The sequence below is a fragment of the Lissotriton vulgaris genome, chromosome 2_1 (genome assembly GCF_964263255.1).
Source record: "Lissotriton vulgaris chromosome 2_1, aLisVul1.2, whole genome shotgun sequence".
NCBI lineage: Eukaryota > Metazoa > Chordata > Amphibia > Caudata > Salamandridae > Lissotriton > Lissotriton vulgaris.
The window spans coordinates 674,639,849-674,658,847 of record NC_141687.1 but is presented as its reverse complement, the minus strand read 5'-3'; the positions used below and the strand labels follow the sequence as shown (position 1 = coordinate 674,658,847).

The following is an 18,999-nucleotide window of genomic DNA, read 5'->3' as shown; positions in this document are numbered from 1 at the left end:
CCTGTTCAACACCACGCTATAAGTAGCCACCTCCTAGTAAGCCACGGAGGGAGGAGAGATGAATCCAGTGTCAGGCTAAGTGTCTAGACCACTGGCCTCCCCCAGCTCATCTGCCCAGTCCTGGCTTAACTGGTAATGCTGTGCCAGAGGGTCCCCAGACCCCTTCCAGTCCTCCTAGTCATCCATCTCCTGGAAACCAGGCAAAAATGGAGCCGGGTCGTAGGTTAATTTGTAACCCATCGCCGCCAGAGACGGCTCTGCTCCAGCGTCGCACCCGGACCGGGGCTCAAACCTGGGACGGTGTCGTTCGAAGACGGCACTGGGAGCGAAACCCTCGGGGTGGGCACCAGCAGAGGAGTCGTGAGGTCGACTTGCGACAACCTGGATCCAGGCCTGGATCCTGCGGGTCCCTGCGGTGTCGGGACCTAAGTCGACAACGGCACCGGGGCCGAAGCACCCAACGGCGCCGGGGCCCGCTGGCCCTCAAGGGCTCCCAGTCGGACCCGCAGGTTCCGACGGAGGGAAGTGAGTCCTCATGGCCACGAGGAAGTCACAAATCTCCTCCGGCGTCACGTGCAGCCCAGGGACCGGCGGGTGTGGAGCTGGACGCTGCACCTGCGGCGGAGCCGCGCTGGCGGTGTCGCCTGAACCCCCGGCCGCGTGGGGGAAGTCGGAAGAGCAATAACGCCTCTTCAACTTCTTTTTTGAATTTCTCGACTTACCGGAGGACTTGGAGCGGCGATGACTGCGGCTCCGCGACCGGTCCCTCTACTTCCTCCTCGACCGGGACCTCAAGCGGCATGGAGCCAACTGCCGGAGCTCGAGAAGCTTACGGGACCGCTCCCGTCTAGCCTTCGAGGTCAAGACCCGGCAGTCGGGGCGCGACATGTCATCGTGGTCAGCCCCGAGGCAGTAAAGGCACTGATTGTGGGGGTCAGTCACTGACATCAAAGTGGTGACAGGCGTCGCAAGGTTTAAAACCAGACATCCATAACGGCACCGCAAGTCGAAATCGGCTCGAAAAGTGATCAAAAGATATCAAAAGAGATCAAAAGTGTTACTCAAAAAATGACTAGAGTTCTGCTCTTCCCGGATCTGCGCTTGCTGGCGTGGAAAAAAGAAGATATGACGTCAGCGCGCGAGGGCGGCGTCTAAGTACCTCGACGACGTCATCCCGGCGATCACGACGCCGACCATAGACGCGGAGCCGCAGACGATGCCTACCGACGTGCAAGGGTACTGCTGACGAAAACTTTCAGGATCCAGCTTGACGCCTGTGGATATTCTAAGGTAAGGAATCTAACACTAACCTGTTTCTTTCAGATACATCAGACTATCCAGTGCACTGTGGCCCCCTCCATCTGTAGAGGGACATATGACCAACTGGGTTTCTGGATTAGTCTCACTGGGCCGCTTGTGCCTTAATTCCACTGTGCTGGACATGAAGGATGTTCTATTTAAGGTAATAGCAACAATGCTATGAAATTCTCATCCTCCTGCTATGGGTTTCATTTCCAGCCACCAAGATTGAAAAGTCACTTGTTCATTCAAGCTTTATCCAAGCATCTATCCCATTGATACCCTTGCCCACCACCAAGGAGGAACAGCCGAAAAACCATGGTCTAAACCACGAGTGTTCCGACTCTGCAAGTCCTACATCTCATGCCTTAACCATGCATTTGCCTTGCGCAGTAGGGCTTGGAGACGGATGGAAGCAGGGAGAATTCCGTGGTACGGTAAGTGGGACTGGAGGATGGGTGGAGGTACTTTTGTGGGCTGGGGGGTCGGGTGTTATGTGGGCAGGTCCGGAAGGTTTTGAGGGCTGGGAAGTGGGTCGGGAATTTTTTGTGGGCTGGGGCGTCGGGGGCAGTCTAGCTTCGGATGGACGGAAGCAGGAACCAATCCTCGGTGAGGTGAGTGGGGGTGCGTCGGGTAGTTTTGTGGGCTGGGATGGTGGGACGGGGTTAGTTTTTTGGGCTGGGATGGTGGGTCTGGGTAGTTTTATGGGCTGGGATGGTGGATCTGGAGTAGTTTTCTGGGCTGGGGGGGAAATCTTGACTAGTTTTCAAATTTGGGGTTTGGAGGTAATTTTCAGGGCTGGGGGGATTGCGGCTAGTTTACAGGGCTCGGGGGTTTAGGGTTAGTTTTCAGGGCTGGTGAGTCGGGGTAGTTTTCTGGGCTGGGGGAGTGATGGGGTAGTTTTTAATTAGGGGTTAGGGTATTAGGCCTCAGGGCAGTGGGAGGGTAATAGGTATCCGGGGTAGTTTTTAGGGCTAAGGGGAGAGTGCGGCAGTTTCTAGGGCTTGTTAAGGGACAGGGGCATTAGGGCAGGGGACGGACACAACGTGGGGTTTAGGAGGGGGTAGGGGTATTTGCACTTCAGGTTGGGGGGGAGTTTGTACCTTAGAGTGGTGGTGACCTTCGCCATGCATACTCCTTTACCATGCATGCCTTTACCACAAAAAATTGTGGTAAAGTAATGCGTAGTTACGGGTTGTTATTCAGACCAAATTGTTGAAGTATGCGGGATTGAGGAAATCATTTCGTCATACAACCCCACCAAAGCATCTTGGGGGAGCAGTGCAACAAGCTTACTATTAATCCTTTCATGTCAATAAATACTGTTCTTCTGGTCTACCTTTCAATTTAATTTCTGCCATTTTTCCCAATTTGCCCCCTCTGGAGAGCAGGAGTTCCTTTTGTTTAAGCGGTCGGCTGCCCCTATACACAACCAATGGCAGAACTAATCTTGCAAACGGGCAGCTCCTTCTGCTGCATTAAGCCAATGACAATGTCCCACTACTTACTGCCTTACTGACAGTCTTTATTTACTTAAGGGACTAAAAATAATAGAACAACGATTGTATATTCAAATACTTTAATTATTTTGTAGTTATATTCAATATTTAGTATTTCACTTCGTTTTTGTGAGAAAATAGTAAAATGAAAATAGTAAAATGGCACACATTTTACCTGTTGGATCTCTTGCAGGGAGATGGGCTAGACTGTTCTGACGAGCTGGTGCTCAAAGTACTGTCAGGGCTGCTTAAAGAGCACACGCGATCAATATTCAAAGTACTCTGACAGGCCTCACAGTCCATGCTGCCCTTACACCTGTAGCAAACAAAGTAAACACAATTTCAATCTACATTGATTTCTTTGCCTTGTTTCACATCACTCCTTCAGCATTCTACATTTTTCCTCACCTCTTTCTTTTAATCGTAAGATCTCTACAGAGAGGACAGCACTCTGACCAAACAGGGTAGAATAACTAGAGTAACACTTGCTACACACATGGAATAACATGACAACATGAAGTAATCTTAACTTGGATGGAGTTAGTCAAAATCTTTAAAAATATGGTGGTAAATGATGTATTTCTTTCAAGTAAGATGAACAGGAATACTGCCTAAACAGTAAAGAAATATTCAAACTGTATAGTGCTCTCAACATAGTTTATCAATATAACCAAGAGTCATATAACCACTTCCAAAGCAGAACAGGCAGTTAAGTTACTTGATTCTGGATCTAATCTAACACCGTTCTAAAATCTATATTGGAGTCATTTCAAATTGTTCAAGCCAAAGACTTTACACTGCAACATGAAACATCAACCACACCTCCTCGTCAGCCAGCCTATCCACCTTTTGCACTAGGGGAAGCTGGCTTTGTATATACTATAGCAAAGTGAGGTATACTGTGTACAGAGACCAGTGGATCCCAAAAGGTAGGCAGAGGTAAATGTAGTGTTTTCGACCAGTAAGGCTGTATCAGAGGGTAGTGTTAAGCATTTGTTGTACACAAAAAAACTGAACTTCAGACCCATTGGTTTTGTATAAAAATATTAATAGTTTTTATTTTCTAGAACCAAGCAAGCCTGGCACTGGTAAGCAATAAATACTTTACAGTAGTAATGCAGTTTTTAAACAGGTTGAATTACAATTGGACATGAACTTTGATTTGGTTACAGTAGAGCTACTAGTAATGCAATGCTTTTGATATACTGTACATATACTTAGTATTGGCTTTTTAGTAGAATGTCAAGTAAATTACTTCACAGATTACTTTTCTTACACAGTGCATTATACCTGGATACTGCACTGAGACATTTACTGTAAACAGGTAAGTAAAAGCGTTTTGGTTATTAAGTTACACTAGGGTGGCCGGGTGCAGAGTGCTGAGGCGCAATGTTATCCAATAGCCGATAGGGGGCCTCCGGTTGGTGGCGACTGACGAGCAGGCCACAAGGTTGTGAGAGCAAAGCTCCTGGACTTAAGCTCAGGGCAAATGGGGGTTCAAGGCAGCACAGAAGATGCACCCTCAGCGGCACTGGGGCGGCTGGGTGCAGAGTGATGTTTTGGCATCGGGCGCCGTGTAGTTTTCAATGGGGAATCTCTGGTTTGCAAACACACTGCAGACTCGGGGACGAAGGTCTTCCGAGTGTGACCACCACTTGGAGAGGTAAGTTGGGATGCTGGGGGTTGGTTAGGCACAGTTGGTTGGGCCACTCAAGCTTGTGGGGCGTCGGTTGCAGGGGTTGGATCTTCTTACCAGCTGCTACTCGGGGTTAGGGGAATCTTCCTGGTTAAGGCTGCAGGTGTCTGCTGGAGGCAGGTCAGGGGTCATCAGAGATCGGGACAGGATCACCGGGGATCGCTCCTTTTGGTGTTGGGCCACTCGAACTTAGACCCTGGGCATTGGGTGTAGAGTTGCGGATCCTGCCAGAGCTGGAGTCTGATAGTGAATAAATCCCGTATTCATGGGAGACCGCCTTCTTTTGAAGAAGGGCAGGTCCTCTGGGTTCTTGAGGCTGCTGGCTGCAGGACACACCGGGGTTTCGCTTCTGCAGGTTCGAGGTGGGGACAGGTCTGTAGGGCTGGGGCCAAATCAGTAGGCGCCCTCCTCTTGTTAGCTTTGGCACAGCTGTTAGGTCCTTCTTTTCTTCGGTGTTCTTGCCTGAGGAAGCAAGGTTTAGATGTGCCCCTAAATACTAGATTCAGGGGCGTTACATGTAGGTAAAAGGCAGAGACCAATGGGTCCCTTCCCTGAGGTGGGTACATTCCCAATTATGCCTCCCTCCATTGGAAGGGGGGTATATGTCTCACCCTGGTTAATTGGGTCCCCCCATCTGCAAGATTGTGGAGTTGAGAGTTGTGCTTCACCTCGCCTCCCCCACCTGAGGGGTGGAGTTGGCAGAGGTGGGTGGAGTTGGCAGAGGTGGGCACACCTCTTCCTCACTTGTTTTTCCCGTCTATTCTCCTGCCCAAAGTGGGGGTCAGAACCAGTGGGGACCGGTTGCTGAAAGCAGCAATTGGCCTGGGGAAGCTCGCAAAGGCGGCAAAGCCTTTGAAGTTTTCCCTTCTTGGACCCTGCCCATCATGGGGGAGGAGGCTTGGCACCTCGTCGCAGGATACGCATTGTTTCAGGCCCCGGAGAGCAGCAGGCTCTCGACCCGGGGATCCAGAAACATGTCTGGTGATGGCAGCTGAAAGCAGCCACTAAGCCTGGACACTAATGGTAGGTCGTTTCTAAGGGGGCATCTCACAGATGCCCTCTGTGCATTTTTCATTAAATCCCACCCTGGCATCAGTGTGGGTTTAATATGCTGAGAAGTTTGATACCAAACTTCTCAGTTTTCAGCATAGCCATTATGGTGCTGTGGAGTTTGGAATGACAAACTCCCAGCACAATATACTCTTAATGGCAGCACTGCACTTACAATGTCTAAGAATGGACTTAGACACTGAAGGGGTACAGGGCTCATGCACCTGTACCCACACCACTGATATAGTGCACCCAGCTAGGGGGTGGCTGATCTATGCCAGAGCAGTGAGTTGTAGGCATGGCACACAGGGATGTGTGCCATGTCGACTCTTCACCTTGTTGTGCACCAAAACATGCAGCCTGCAAAGGCAGTGTGTGCGTCTAAAGGTACAGAACCTCTAACGGTGGCACAATAAGTGCTGCAGCCCTTAGAGGCCTTCCCTGGTCACAGTGCCAATTGGGTTTTGTTTTAATGCAGGTTTTAGGGAAAGAACATAGGCCCTGGGTACTTGAGTGGCAGAAGCCCAGGGCACACTCAGTCAAAGCACATTGCAGTTCAGCAAAAAGTGGGGGCCACCATGCCGAAAGAGGGCACTTTCTCAAACTGATAGTCTCTCCTCTGAAGGGTACACTTTTGCGGACTGTCGAGTGTGGACCCCCAGGTAGTGAAAATTTTCTACTGGGCATGCTGTAAACTTTTGAAAATTGATACGAAGACTCAGATTGGAGAGTGTCTCGACACAGATGTGAAAATGTTCCTTTGTCTGCGATGGTGAGGAACTCCTAACCAGCCAGTCGTCAAAGTAAGGATACACAAAGATTTTCTATTTTATTAAGAATGCTGCTTCTATGGCCATGTGTTTTCAAAGGGTTTGTGGGGCTGATTTGAAGCCGAATTGTAGTACTTTGTACAGACAATGTCGAGATCCCACTTTAAAACAGAGATATTTCCAATGCTTTACCAACATTTATATGTGGAAATATGCATCTTTAAGGTCTAGCGTACACATCCAATCTCCTTGATGCAGCTGTGGATAGATCTGGTGAAGGGCCAGCATTCTGAACCTTTCAAATCGTATCCATCTGTTGAGCACTCTCCGGTCTAAGATGGTTCTCAACTGGTTTCAGACCTTTTTTTAACTCGAAAATAACCGCAATCCATTTGATGACACGGACCATCCTTTATCCTTTTGTTTTTGCATTAGAGTTTTGACTTCCAACTCAGGGCTGTGGAATTTATTTAAATATCTACGGGGCAGGTTGCTTCATAAATCTACTTGGCCTGTAACAAAATCAACTTGTCCCTTTGGTGCCAATGTAGTGCGGCGACCAATTATGTCAGTAATCTCATTATATAAGAGCTCTTATATAGCCTCTCTGATTAAGCCAGGAATCATATAGTAGCGTTTCTGCAGATCTACATACTGGGACTGAAGGTAGTGGTAAGCAATAGTTCTAAGGTTGGAATGCCCTGGAGTCTGTGCAAACCTACTAACTTGCATGTTGAGGGTTTTCAACAACTCTTCTCTAATCTTTTCCCATACTGAGAAATGTTGGAAATTTACTCCAGACAATGGCAGACATAAACCTTCTTCCTGAGTTAGGAAAAAAGTGGTTGGAGGAAAAATGGACTTGCAAACACATTTCGCATGAGCAAATCTACACATGCATATTTGCTCATGCTAAAATGCAGTTCACAAATATTTTTTAGGAGTACTATTTCTTGCCCTACTTCTGTAAAATCTTATGAATTCACTAAAGCCATATAGCTGCTCCTAATGCAAGGACATATACCAAGGGTGTACTTTTGAGACTTTTAAAAAAAAATTGGGCCCCTAATTTGGTCTGGCGTTAACCAGGACCTTTTGTGTTTATTAAAACTCTCGCTCTCTCTGCGTATCGGTGGGCTTCACTGTGAGTGACAGCAGTCTGCTCTTTCACAAGGGCATATCGGCACACAAAGTGACAGTAACTAATGTGGCAGTGTGTGCTTTTTTGAAACCAAAAACTATTTTTGCTTTTGCCAATGTTTGTTATAACAGTGAGAGCCCGGCATCTCTCACATCAATAAGGTTTTACAAAAACCATGCCAAATCAAGTCACGCATTTGCCAAAACTAAAAAAGCTGACCACCAATTTCAGACTACTGGCTTTGCCAGTACTTGTTTAATTTATGTTTCACATAATCGTATTGAAATTGGTTACACAAATTTTCCAATATGAATATCTTTGGGAAATACTAGTATGCTTCAAAACATTTTACTAAATGATGCTGCAAAGAAATGGTGACTGAAATTTTACAGTATTAGCATAATGTTATTTTTCCTACTTTCATTTGTTTAGGAACATTTTACATTGAAAGCAAAGAAGAAAACAAGTTACTCTGCAGATCTCCCGGATAGGAACTTTGGCAAAGAGGGCTGTCTAAGAAGAAATCACCCTCGTGGAATGAGCACAGACCCGACCTTCCAGGGACTTACCTGCTGCTCTGTGACAATCCTGGATAGCGCTGGTAAACCAACGAGCATTCCCCTGCTTGGAAAGGGGAAACCCCTTACGAGGGTCACCAAAGGATACAAATAGTTGAGAAGACTTCCTGACATCCTTAGTACGATGGAGATAGAATTCTAAGCACCTCTGAATGTCCAGTGAGTGGAATGCCTTTTCTGCCGGAGTAGCCGGGTGAGGGAAAAAAGCTTTGAGTATAACCAGCTCATTCAAATGAAAGTCTGAAGGCACTTTCGGTTGGCAATCAGTATCACGGTACCTTTTTTGAACTGGAGAAAGGGTCCCTTAATGGTGAGAGCCTGCAATTCACCCACTCTTCAAGGCGAGCAGAAGAGCCACCTTCCAGGAGAGGAATTTCAACTCCGCCCAGTAAATAGGTTCGAAGGGAGGCTTCATGAGTTGGGCGAGAACAAAGTTAAGATGCCAAAGAGGAGGAGGAGGAGGCTTGACTGGAGGGAAAACTCAGAAAAGACCCTTGAGAAACTGTTTAATTATCCTTGCCGACCTGAAGAAGTGCGTATGAAGCAAGCGATGGCGGCAAGATGCACCTTGATGGAAGAGTGAGCCAGTCCTGATTTAGCTAATGAAAGAATATATGGAAGAACTTCATGCAGCTCAGAAGAAAAAACAAAAAGTATGGACACCCTTTTCCTGGCAAAAAATGCAGAAACGCTTCCACTTAAACTTGTATGTCTTGTTGGTACTCGAGGCTCATGCCTGAGAGAGAAGAAAACAAGTTACTTACCTGTAACTACGGTTATCCAATATTGGTATCTTTCATAGATTGACATGCCTGAATCATTCCCCGTCATCGAGGCGGGAGTCCCACGGTAAAAATATATACAATAGCAGTGCCTAAAAACTTTCTTGTAGTAGGCTGGAAAAGCCTAAAGGCCTAGCTAGGCCCAAAACTTAGCAGCCTATCTACCTCATTTTGTAAAAAGACCTGAAATAGTAGCCTCAGCCAATCAGCTGTCCTCACCCTCTAGAACCTTCCCAGCTCAGGCAGTTCTCCTCAGATTTTCCCAGCACAAGTGAGAATAAGTATCCATAAAACAGAACTGCCCTGTCGGGGAGGAGGGTGGGTGCATGTGAATCTATGAAAGATACCAATACTGGATAACCGTAGTTACAGTTAAGTAACTTGTTTTCTTATCCAGTATTGGGGTATTTTTCATAGATTCACATGCCTGAATCAGAGTAGCAAGCAGTGACATCATGTCTGTCGTTAGAGGAAGGTGGGAGACAAAATAAATAGTATACACCCCCACACAACCTGCAAGGTTATAGAGCACAAACTTGCTTACATAACATATGCATCAAAAAACCTTCATAAAGAACATTAAAGAATAGGACAGCAATTGAAAAGATTAAAACATCCTAATGAAATACATATGCTTAAAACAGTCAAAAGAAGGATAAGAGACAATAAAGAGTCTAACCTTAGTGAAGAAGATGCTGCAACACTACTTCCCCAACTGCGGTATCATCCAGATTTGCAGACTGCAGACAGTAGTGCTTCGTAAAAGTGTGCACACTTTTCCACGTAGCAGCTCGGCAAACGTTCTCCAGTGTCACTCCAGCGAAAAGGGCTGTCGACGCTGACATTGTTCTGGTGGAATGCGCTTTAACCTTTCTTGCTAAAGGTTTGTTTGCTTTGTCATGACAGAAGAGAATCGTAGAGGACAACCATCTAGCTATAGTTGCCTTTGTTACAGCCTGACCCATGGTGGCTTGACCATAAGCAACAAAAAGCTGATTAGATTTGCGTATGTCCTTTGTTTTTTGAAGATAAAACTTTAGACACCGTTTCACATCTAGGGAATGTAAAACTTTCTCCGCCGGAGTTTTAGGATCCGGGAAAAAAGTCTTGAGCTTGACAGGCTGATTGATGTGAAATTGGGTCGGCACCTTTGGGATGAATCTTGGGTTGGTTCTAAGCATCACAAAGTCTTTAGAGAATTGCAAGAAAGGGTGTGCAATCGTGAAGGCCTGTATCTCACTGACTCTGCGGGCTGAGGTGAGAACCAGTAAAATCGCCACTTTCCAAGTTAGAAACTTCGCCTCCGCTAAATGAATAGGTTCAAAGGGCTTTTTCAGAAGTTGGGACAAAACAATATTGAGATCCCATTCAGGAGGAGGAGGCTGAACTGGAGGAAAAGCTCGGAATAGCCCTTTAAGGAATTGCTTGATCAAAGATGATTAACAAAGATAGTTTGTTGGAACTCTTTCTGAATCTGGATATTGCCACCAGATGTACCTTAATGGACGAGAAAGCCAGTCCTGCCCTAGCTAAGGACAGCAGATAAGGAAGGATGTCCTCAGGTGGAGCTTGGAGTGGATGAACATTATTTTCTCCACAGCAGGAACAGAACCGTTTCCACTTAAAACAATATGTCTTGATGGTACTTTGCGCACGGGCCTGTGATAAGATCGCCCTGCAGTCTGAGGAGATGTTAAGATCCTTGAACTCTAAGAAGTCAGGAGCCAGGCGTGCAAGTGCAGTGACTGAGGATCCGGATGTTGGATCTGGCCCCCTTCTATTGTTAACATTGACACTGTCGGTTTGAGACGAAGTGGGAGCTGCTGAGAGAGTAGAAGTTCCTGAAACCAATACTGCCTTGGCAAACGGGGAGCAATGAAGATGAGAGTGCAATGCTCGCTCTTCATTTTATTTTATTTTTTTAAATTTTTGAAAACCTTTATTGTGCATGTTACAGAAAAACAAATACGGGCCTACAACCATCCGGCCGGCCACAGTACTTTTGAGCACGAGTGCTAGCAATATGGTCCCCCAACGGCAGCAGGTGATATAGCAACAATTAATAGCATTTACGCTGGAAAAGACATGTCGCCAGGGAGAAGGAGCAGTAAAGGTTAAATTTTAAAAGTTTTTTCGATTAAATAGAAGTCAATGAAGGATGGGTGCAAAGGAGATCCGAGTCCGTACATTAGTTCCACATGAGTAGGCAGCAGGAATAATAGCAGCGATTACGTGAAGCACCCCTTCAGAGTGGCAATACAATAGAAAAACAAAGCGGACAACAGGAACCACGCTCGTGCCACTCCCAGCACCGCCCACTCCCAACCATCCTCTATCACAGACCCAGAAAGGAAAACAGTATGAGAAAGCGCAGGAAAGTAAGAAAAAGGCCCATAGAAACTAAAAAGGAAAATAAAATCTACCCACCCACCCTACACCAATGCGGAGGCTACGGCCTACCCCCCCCCCGACAATGTGCCTGTCGCCCCATAAAGAACCCGAAATGCAGTTCAAGGAAAGAAAGAAGAAAGGAAAAAAGAAGAAAAATAATAAAAATTACTTTGAAATATAGAGAGTGAGAATAGGCCATTCTAATCTGCGACTCTCAAAAACTACAAATGAAGCGGGAGGAGGAGCCATTCCAAACATTCCCAGCCCCCCCGTCAGAAACACAATCCCCACACAATGTGCGATTATTGAGAATCAGATATTAATACAAAAACAGTCAGGGAAGGACATTATAACGTGTGCGACTTAAACAAATATGTACCACCTCCAATCCCGGACCAACTAGCTAAGCAACCGGCAGCATAAGAAGAACCTAGCCCTGACCCGACCTCTGACAGATCTCAAAATGAAGCGCATGAAGAAGGCCCGCCCCCATCAAGACAAAGAACCAACATGGCCGCATGTCGAAGGAGAGTAAACCAGTCACACAAAGCGGCAATTGAACGTCACCAGTCAATCCCTTGTCCTTCTCAATGAAGTTCCGCGGGCCATCGGGGAAATGTGGGGTCTCCGGAGCGCAGAATGAAGGCAACAATGAGAAATTCACCGAGGGGGTCAGCTGTTGCGAGTCCCGGGCATGAGGCAGTAACACTGTTGCAAGCGGCAGAGTAACAAGTCCCGGAGACAAGGGAAACAAAGTCTCACAGGCTAATACACTGGTCGGCCTGTGGCAGGCGTCCGTGGAGGCAGAGGCGATCACGTCTTCCCCGCCAGGAAAGAAAGGCACTGCTTCCCCCGTAGGTTCAGATGAGGATAGACCCAGAATTGGCTGGCCCTCCACAGTACGATCCCTCCGTAGATCAGACGCCATTGTGTCGAGGCACTCACCCAGCGCTCGAAAACCCACACGCATTTCCGTCCTAAAGTCAGTGAGGACGGCCAGGATAGTTCCGTAGGAGAGCGGTGGTTGGAGCCTCTCGCAGTCATGGTCCCGGAAAGGAATGAGCAAACTGGCCCCCAGTGCTCGTCGGGCGACGTATCCAGTAACACGTTCAACAACAAGTGGGGAGGGTCTAAGGGCAAGTTTACCGACCAACCAGATATAAGCCCCTTAACTAATATCACAACAAAAAATACCTGGGGGTCAAAGAAAAAGGAAGGTTTGACAGTAAGAACCACTGGACCCAATGCACACAGAACAGTGTCAGTGAGAGGTGATAGTTAGCAAATGGTCAAGTCAAGACTCAAGAGTACAAGGAGAAAAATATTGTTCCCATCAGAAGCCACACTGTACCGCCCTTGTTGTCATCATGTGGGATCTCCTTACCCAGGAGACAAGACGGCCGGTAAGCATTACCGTGACCGAAATGTGATATAAGAGCAGAACAGCAGAATGTAGTAGTGGCTAATGAATAAAGCAGTGTATGGTGTTTTGGAGTGAAAAAAGTGAAGGGTACTAAAATTAGGTGAATGGGTGGAAAAAAGAAACTGACATCCTAGTATCGTTCGATGTTGAATCGTTATACACATCGATTCCACAAACTGAGACCCTAGAAGTAGTGGGGGCACTTTTGGAGCAGAGTGACCATCAATCGATCACACCAATACCCTTTATAATGCAATTGGCGGAAATGGCTATGAAGGAGAATTACTTTCGCTTTGAAGACACATTGTACCTGCAAACGTCCGGGACCAGTATGGGCAGTGTTTTCGCGCCGAGCCTGGCGAATCTGTACGTTCACCATTTTGAACAACAGAACGTACTAACCATCACCAACCCATACCTTTCATCAATACATGTGTGGAAACGCTATATTGATGACATTTTGGTGGTGTGGCGTGGCACTGAAGAAGAACTAACATCGTTTCATGGTTGGTTGAACAGTAAGAACCCGTACCTAAGGTTCACCATCGAGCATAGTAGAACATCATTGGCGTTCCTTGATTTGAGACTGCACGCGACTCCAACCGGCATCGAGTCTGAGCTATATCGAAAACCTATGGCCAGAAACGCATTGCTGCGATACGACAGTTGCCATCCACGGGCCCTGAGGGACAATCTACCTTTTGGCCAGTTCCTCAGGGTACAAAGAAACTGCTCTAAGAAAGAATCTTTTGAAGCACACTCCAAAAATTTGGAGGAACAACTAAAGGAGAAACAGTACCCCAAGAAAATCATTCGTAGATCTAAAAAGAGGGCCTCAAACAACAATAGGGATGCCCTACTTGCAATCAACCCTCCAAAAGAAAAAACGGATCGGATTGCCTTTGTTAACACCTTCAACAGCCGATCCAACCAGTTACAGAAAATTATAAAGAAACACTGGTCCATTCTTAAGACCGGAGGTGATGACATCCCACAGCCCATGTTCGCATATAAGCGAGGACCGAACTTGAAGGATCAACTGGTTCAGACACGCCCACGCAGCAAAGAAGGGAGACAAGTGGGTACCCTCTGGGATTTACCAGCTGTGGTTGGACACCACCCATGTGGAAATTGTACCGTCTGTCCCCAGACTAACAAATCTACTGAAGTTGACATTGGCACTAATCGCCCATGGACACAAAACAAGTTTACGAATTGCAATAGTAGTAACTTGATATATATGATCAAATGTCCTTGTGAACTACGGTATGTCGGTATGACAACCAGAAAGGTCCGCACACGTATCCAGGAACATAAGAGCACAGTGCGATGCCGCAAGCAAGCCACCAGACTGACTGCACATTTCTTGGAGAAGGGCCACGGTCCTGAAGATTTCTACTGGACAGTCCTTGAACAGCCGCACATTCCTGACGCATGTGCAGATACCAGCCGGTTCTTGTTCAAGATAGAACAGAAATGGGTATATCGCCTTAACAGTGACAAAGAGGGCCTTAATGAGCCCATACCCTGGATGTCTCTCTGATTGGTTGCAAACATTATGTCCCTTCCAATGACGCATTTGCACTGCCTATAAATATGAGTTGAAATTAATATCTACTGGTAATTCACCACATACTAGTGAACATACACTATATAATTGGGGCTTTTGGTATTCTGTCTATCGACTTGTGTAGGATATATGCCCTGGCACATCACACGACCGAGCCCCCTCACTGGGTAGCGTAATTCTCTGAATTGTGTTCCTTCCAATTGCTCGGCGTATTAATATTATAAAATTTTCGTCTGTTAATATTAATTTTATCTACAATTCAGTGCACGTCTTAAATACAGTATACAACTGGTTTTTTTACCAAAGACACACCCGGCACAGTAATCCATCTGATTAAATCTAAACTTTACTTAGTACTGAACTACAACTCCCAGAAGTCTTGCCGTCACGTGATCGCTTACATCACGGCTGGCTTGGGAAGCATACAAAATACTACCTCATTCGGCAGTCGGCGCCCCCCCGAGCAGTACTGAAGATTGCCTGGAGACGCCGACGGTTAGGTGAGTGCACGCATTAGGCGTGTCTTCGTTTTGCCTCGCTTTGTGCGCACACGCCGCTAGAGGCCACTCCGCTACCACTTACTCGGAGTTCATCTCATGCGCGTTTTCTAACTTTGTGCTGACAGCCGGTAGAGGCTATCTCGCCACTACCCACACGAAGCGCCATTAACCACACGAGGTACATTCCGTGTACCTCGCCTTTTTGTGTGCCAACACGCCGCTAGAGGCCACCCAGCCTTCCACAACAGGAAGCGGTCCATTTCCTTAAACGTAACTGACACGGATCGGCTTCCATGCACTAAGTGTCCCCACTGGTCTGCCACTGTCTCTGAGTCATGACGGATCACGGCATTTATGCCCAGCCCGGTTATAAGAGGCTCAGATAACCATTGTTCTCGAAGTATACTTTCATTAATTGTATTAATTGGGTTAGTGTCATATCACTAGCGGCTCTGTAAACTTTATGTGATTTCTCACAGAGCGGCGCTCCTTTTACCTGAGCTGCAGCCAGGTGGGGTGAAGCTCCTCAGCCTACACGCAAGGGTGAGTGCATACCCGAAATAATTATCAGGTATGAGTGAACATATTGCAATGCCACTATGAATACAAACATTAACGATGTGAATAACTTTATGTGTTCTATTTGTTTGTTTGTTCGTTTGTTTTACATGTTGGATCCACTACCATTGCACTGACAGTATACGGTTGAGCACGCCTGGATGTCCAGGTGATATCTTCATACTTTATTTATTTTTTTGAAAGCAGTAGTGTATTATGTATAGGTCCTGAGGAATGCATCAAGAAAATCTTATGATATGCTGAAACATGTCGACCACTAAGAAGTGCGGTTATTATTTAAAACCTGCACCCACACCTGCCTTTTAACCTTAGGGTTTGGGGGTTACCAATAAAATTTCTTTTTTCCACCCATTCACCTAATTTTAGTACCCTTCACTTTTTTCACTCCAAAACACCATACACTGCTTTATTCATTAGCCACTACTACATTCTGCTGTTCTGCTCTTATATCACATTTCGGTCACGGTAATGCTTACCGGCCGTCTTGTCTCCTGGGTAAGGAGATCCCACATGATGACAACAAGGGCGGTACAGTGTGGCTTCTGATGGGAACAATATTTTTCTCCTTGTACTCTTGAGTCTTGACTTGACCATTTGCTAACTATCACCTCTCACTGACACTGTTCTGTGTGCATTGGGTCCAGTGGTTCATACTGTCAAACCTTCCTTATTCTTTGACCCCCAGGTATTTTTTGTTGTGACGTATCCAGTAGACAGGGACGGGTGCTCTCCCCCAGTCTCTGAGGCAATAGACCCCATCCTGATGATCGAGACACAGGGCAAGTTGCAAGGCGAGTGCAGCGCGACCTGTCCACAGCACAGGGCTGCAAGCCCGTAAAATCGATAAAGGTTGTGCCGTCTAAACTGAGGACTGCAGCGCTACAAGCCGTCACACCGAGCCATGGGAGCAGGCATCCAACGTATTCCCAACATGGCCGTGCGTTCCTTCTTTCTCGCCACCCGCCTCAAACAAAGACGCGTTGCTTGCAAAGCGTCTTGAGGGGTAATGGATCACAGGGCGCCGTTCACGGCGTTCCACAGCAGGCAGCACTGCCAGGAGTCCGACTCGAGGGGAAATTGCCACCCTCTCAGTGTCAGCGGATCGCGGGCAAGACGGCCGCCCCTCAGCCTCCCAGACTCGGGGACGGTCGGTGGCGTAGTCCCGGGGCCAGGGCTCAAAGTCGTCGGTCACTTATCTCCGGCTGCCGGGTGAACTGAGAGGCGCGGGAAAGATGAAACAAGTCAGCACAACGTAGCGCTCATTCCGCCGCCAAAGAGAACAGGATAGGATTCAGGATATCGGTGCGGAGGAAAGGTAGCTGCCGGAGCCGGGCGCCTACACGTCTTCACCAGTCGCCATCTTGGCTCCTCCCTCGCTCTTCATTTTTTGAAGTACTTTCGGTATGAGCGGGATCGGAGGAAAAGCGTATGCAAATATCCCGGACCATCTCATCAAAAGGGCATTTCCCCTTGATCCCTGTTGAGGAAACCGGTTGGTATAAAATAGGCATTTGCTGTTCTGTTGAGTGGCGAACAGATCCAGAGTTGGTGTTTCCCATGTTTGAAAGATCCTCTCTACTTGCTGTTGCTCGAGTTCCCATTCGTGAGAGCCTGTGAAAGCCCTGCTGAGGTTGTCGGCTAGAGAGTTCTGAATACCTTGTACATGTTCTGCTCTGAGGGATATGCCATGGAGTATGGCCCATTCCCACATTTCTTGAGCTTCCAACGACAGGGTGAGAGATTTTGTTCCCCCTTGTTTGTTTATATAATACATGCTGGTGGTATTGTCCGTGCGCACCAGCACTGATGAGTCCGCAATCCTTGGAAGGAAGGCTTGTAGGGATAGAAAAATGGCTCTCAGCTCCAGGCTGTTGATGTGTTTCTTTCGGTACTGACGAGACCATCGCCCTTGAATCTGAAGGTCCTGGAGGTGACCTCCCCAGCCTTCCATGGAAGTGTCTGTTGTAAGAATGAACTCTGGTATGTCGTGGAGAAATGTGAGGCCGGGCGACAAATTGTGCGCCTTCAACCACCAAAGAAGAGCTTGCTTCATCTTGGATGATACTTTGATGCGATCGTTGAACGATCCGTCGACTTGCCTCCACTGTCGAAGCAATTCCTCCTGCAGAGGCCTCATTCTGAGTCTCCCCATAGGGATGAGGCTGATTGCAGACGAGCACATCCCTAGAAGGGAAGCAAATGTTCGAACCGAAAGTGACCTTGCAAATATTTGTTTTGCCAGCTTTAACAGTTTGTTTTGCCGCTCCTGAGTCAAGAACGCTTTGCACTGGCATGTGTCCAACATCGCTCCCAGAAAGGTCAACTCCTGGCGAGGTTGAAGCTGAGATTTGCTGGAATTGAGGGTCAGTCCCAGATTTGAGACTAGGGAGAGGGAACTCTTGACCGCCTCCATCATGGATTTTCTTGATGGTCCTTTTAGTAGCCAGTCGTCGAGGTATGGGAAAACTTGTATTCCCTGTGACCTCAGCATGGCTGCCACCGAGGCCAAACATTTGGTAAATATTCTTGGCGCCGATTTCAGGCCGAATGGAAGCACTTTGAATTGAAAGTGGAAGCCTGCCACTGCAAATCTTAGGTATTTGCGATGTTTTGGGTGAATAGGAATGTGGAAGTAGGCGTCTTCCAAATCCAGAGAAGCCATAAAGTCCCCTTTGTTGAGACAAAGCAGAATGTCTGTTAGCGTTACCATGCGAAAACTCTGTTTCTTCAGATATTTGTTGAGTTTGCGCAGATCTAATATTGGACGCCACTCTCCTGAATTTTTCTCTACGAGGATGAAGCGAGAATAAAATCCTTTCCCTTTCCGAGAGGCAGGAACTCGTTCTATCGCATTCTTGTGTAGCATCTTTAAGGCCTCTTTGAATAGTAAGTGAAGACGAGGGGGAGGGGGACCCCTGGGCGGCGCTGTTGGTGGTTTCTATAAAAACTCCAGAGTGTGTCCATTCCTGACAAGATCTAGGACCCACTGATCCGAAGTTATTTTCCGCCACTGTTGGTAAAAAGCGGAAATGTTGGCGCCCACGGGAAGGGGAGGATAAATGACTGGCGTCCGGCAAAGCTCATTGGCGCTTGTTGGAATCACGCCCTTGATAGTTTGAGCGCCGTTTCCCTCCCTGACGAGAGAAACTACCAGAGGCAGGTTGTCTGTAGGACGACTGATAGTACGGTTGTTTGTACTGGGACTGGTACTGTCGATTTTGCTGGTTGGAATAGTTCCCTCTGGAAGAGTAACCACGGTCTCTTGCTCCTCTAAAGGACCCCCTCTTGTATTGTAGGGTACCTAGAGATTTGGCAGTGTCCGTATCCGTTTTTATTGCCAGTAAAGCGTCATCGATGTGTTTTCCAAAAAGTGAATCCCCATCGTACGCCATGTCTAAGATCTTTGTTTGGACCTCAGGTCTGAAGGTGGTAGCCTTAGGCCAACCTTGGCGCCAAAGGACTGCTGCTCCCGCTAATTGCCTAAAGTTGGTGTTGGAAATATCAAGAGCACAATCAATGATTTCCGATGCAGCCCTTTCTCCCTCAAGTACGATTCTGCGTACCTCCTGTTGACGATCCTCAGGGATCAGATCAAGGAACTCAAGACAGATCTGACCACATCTGTCTATCATAACGGGCCAGAATTGCTAGTGAATTAGCTGCCTTAATGGAGGCCGCTTCATTAGCAAAGAACTTCTTCCCAATTGCATCCAGTCTCCTG

General features: G+C 47.2%; 1 protein-coding gene across 3 annotated transcripts in view; it reads right to left on the bottom strand.

The window, feature by feature from the left end:
* Positions 1–18,999, bottom strand: part of HIPK3 (homeodomain interacting protein kinase 3) — a 565,819-nt gene that overhangs the window by 32,888 nt on the left and 513,932 nt on the right. For all 3 annotated transcript variants that reach the window (XM_086955870.1, XM_086955868.1, XM_086955869.1), the window contains exon 13: positions 2,974–3,114. In XM_086955870.1, the coding sequence (XP_086811996.1) occupies positions 2,974–3,114 (141 nt within the window). The remainder of the gene's footprint in view (positions 1–2,973; positions 3,115–18,999) is intronic.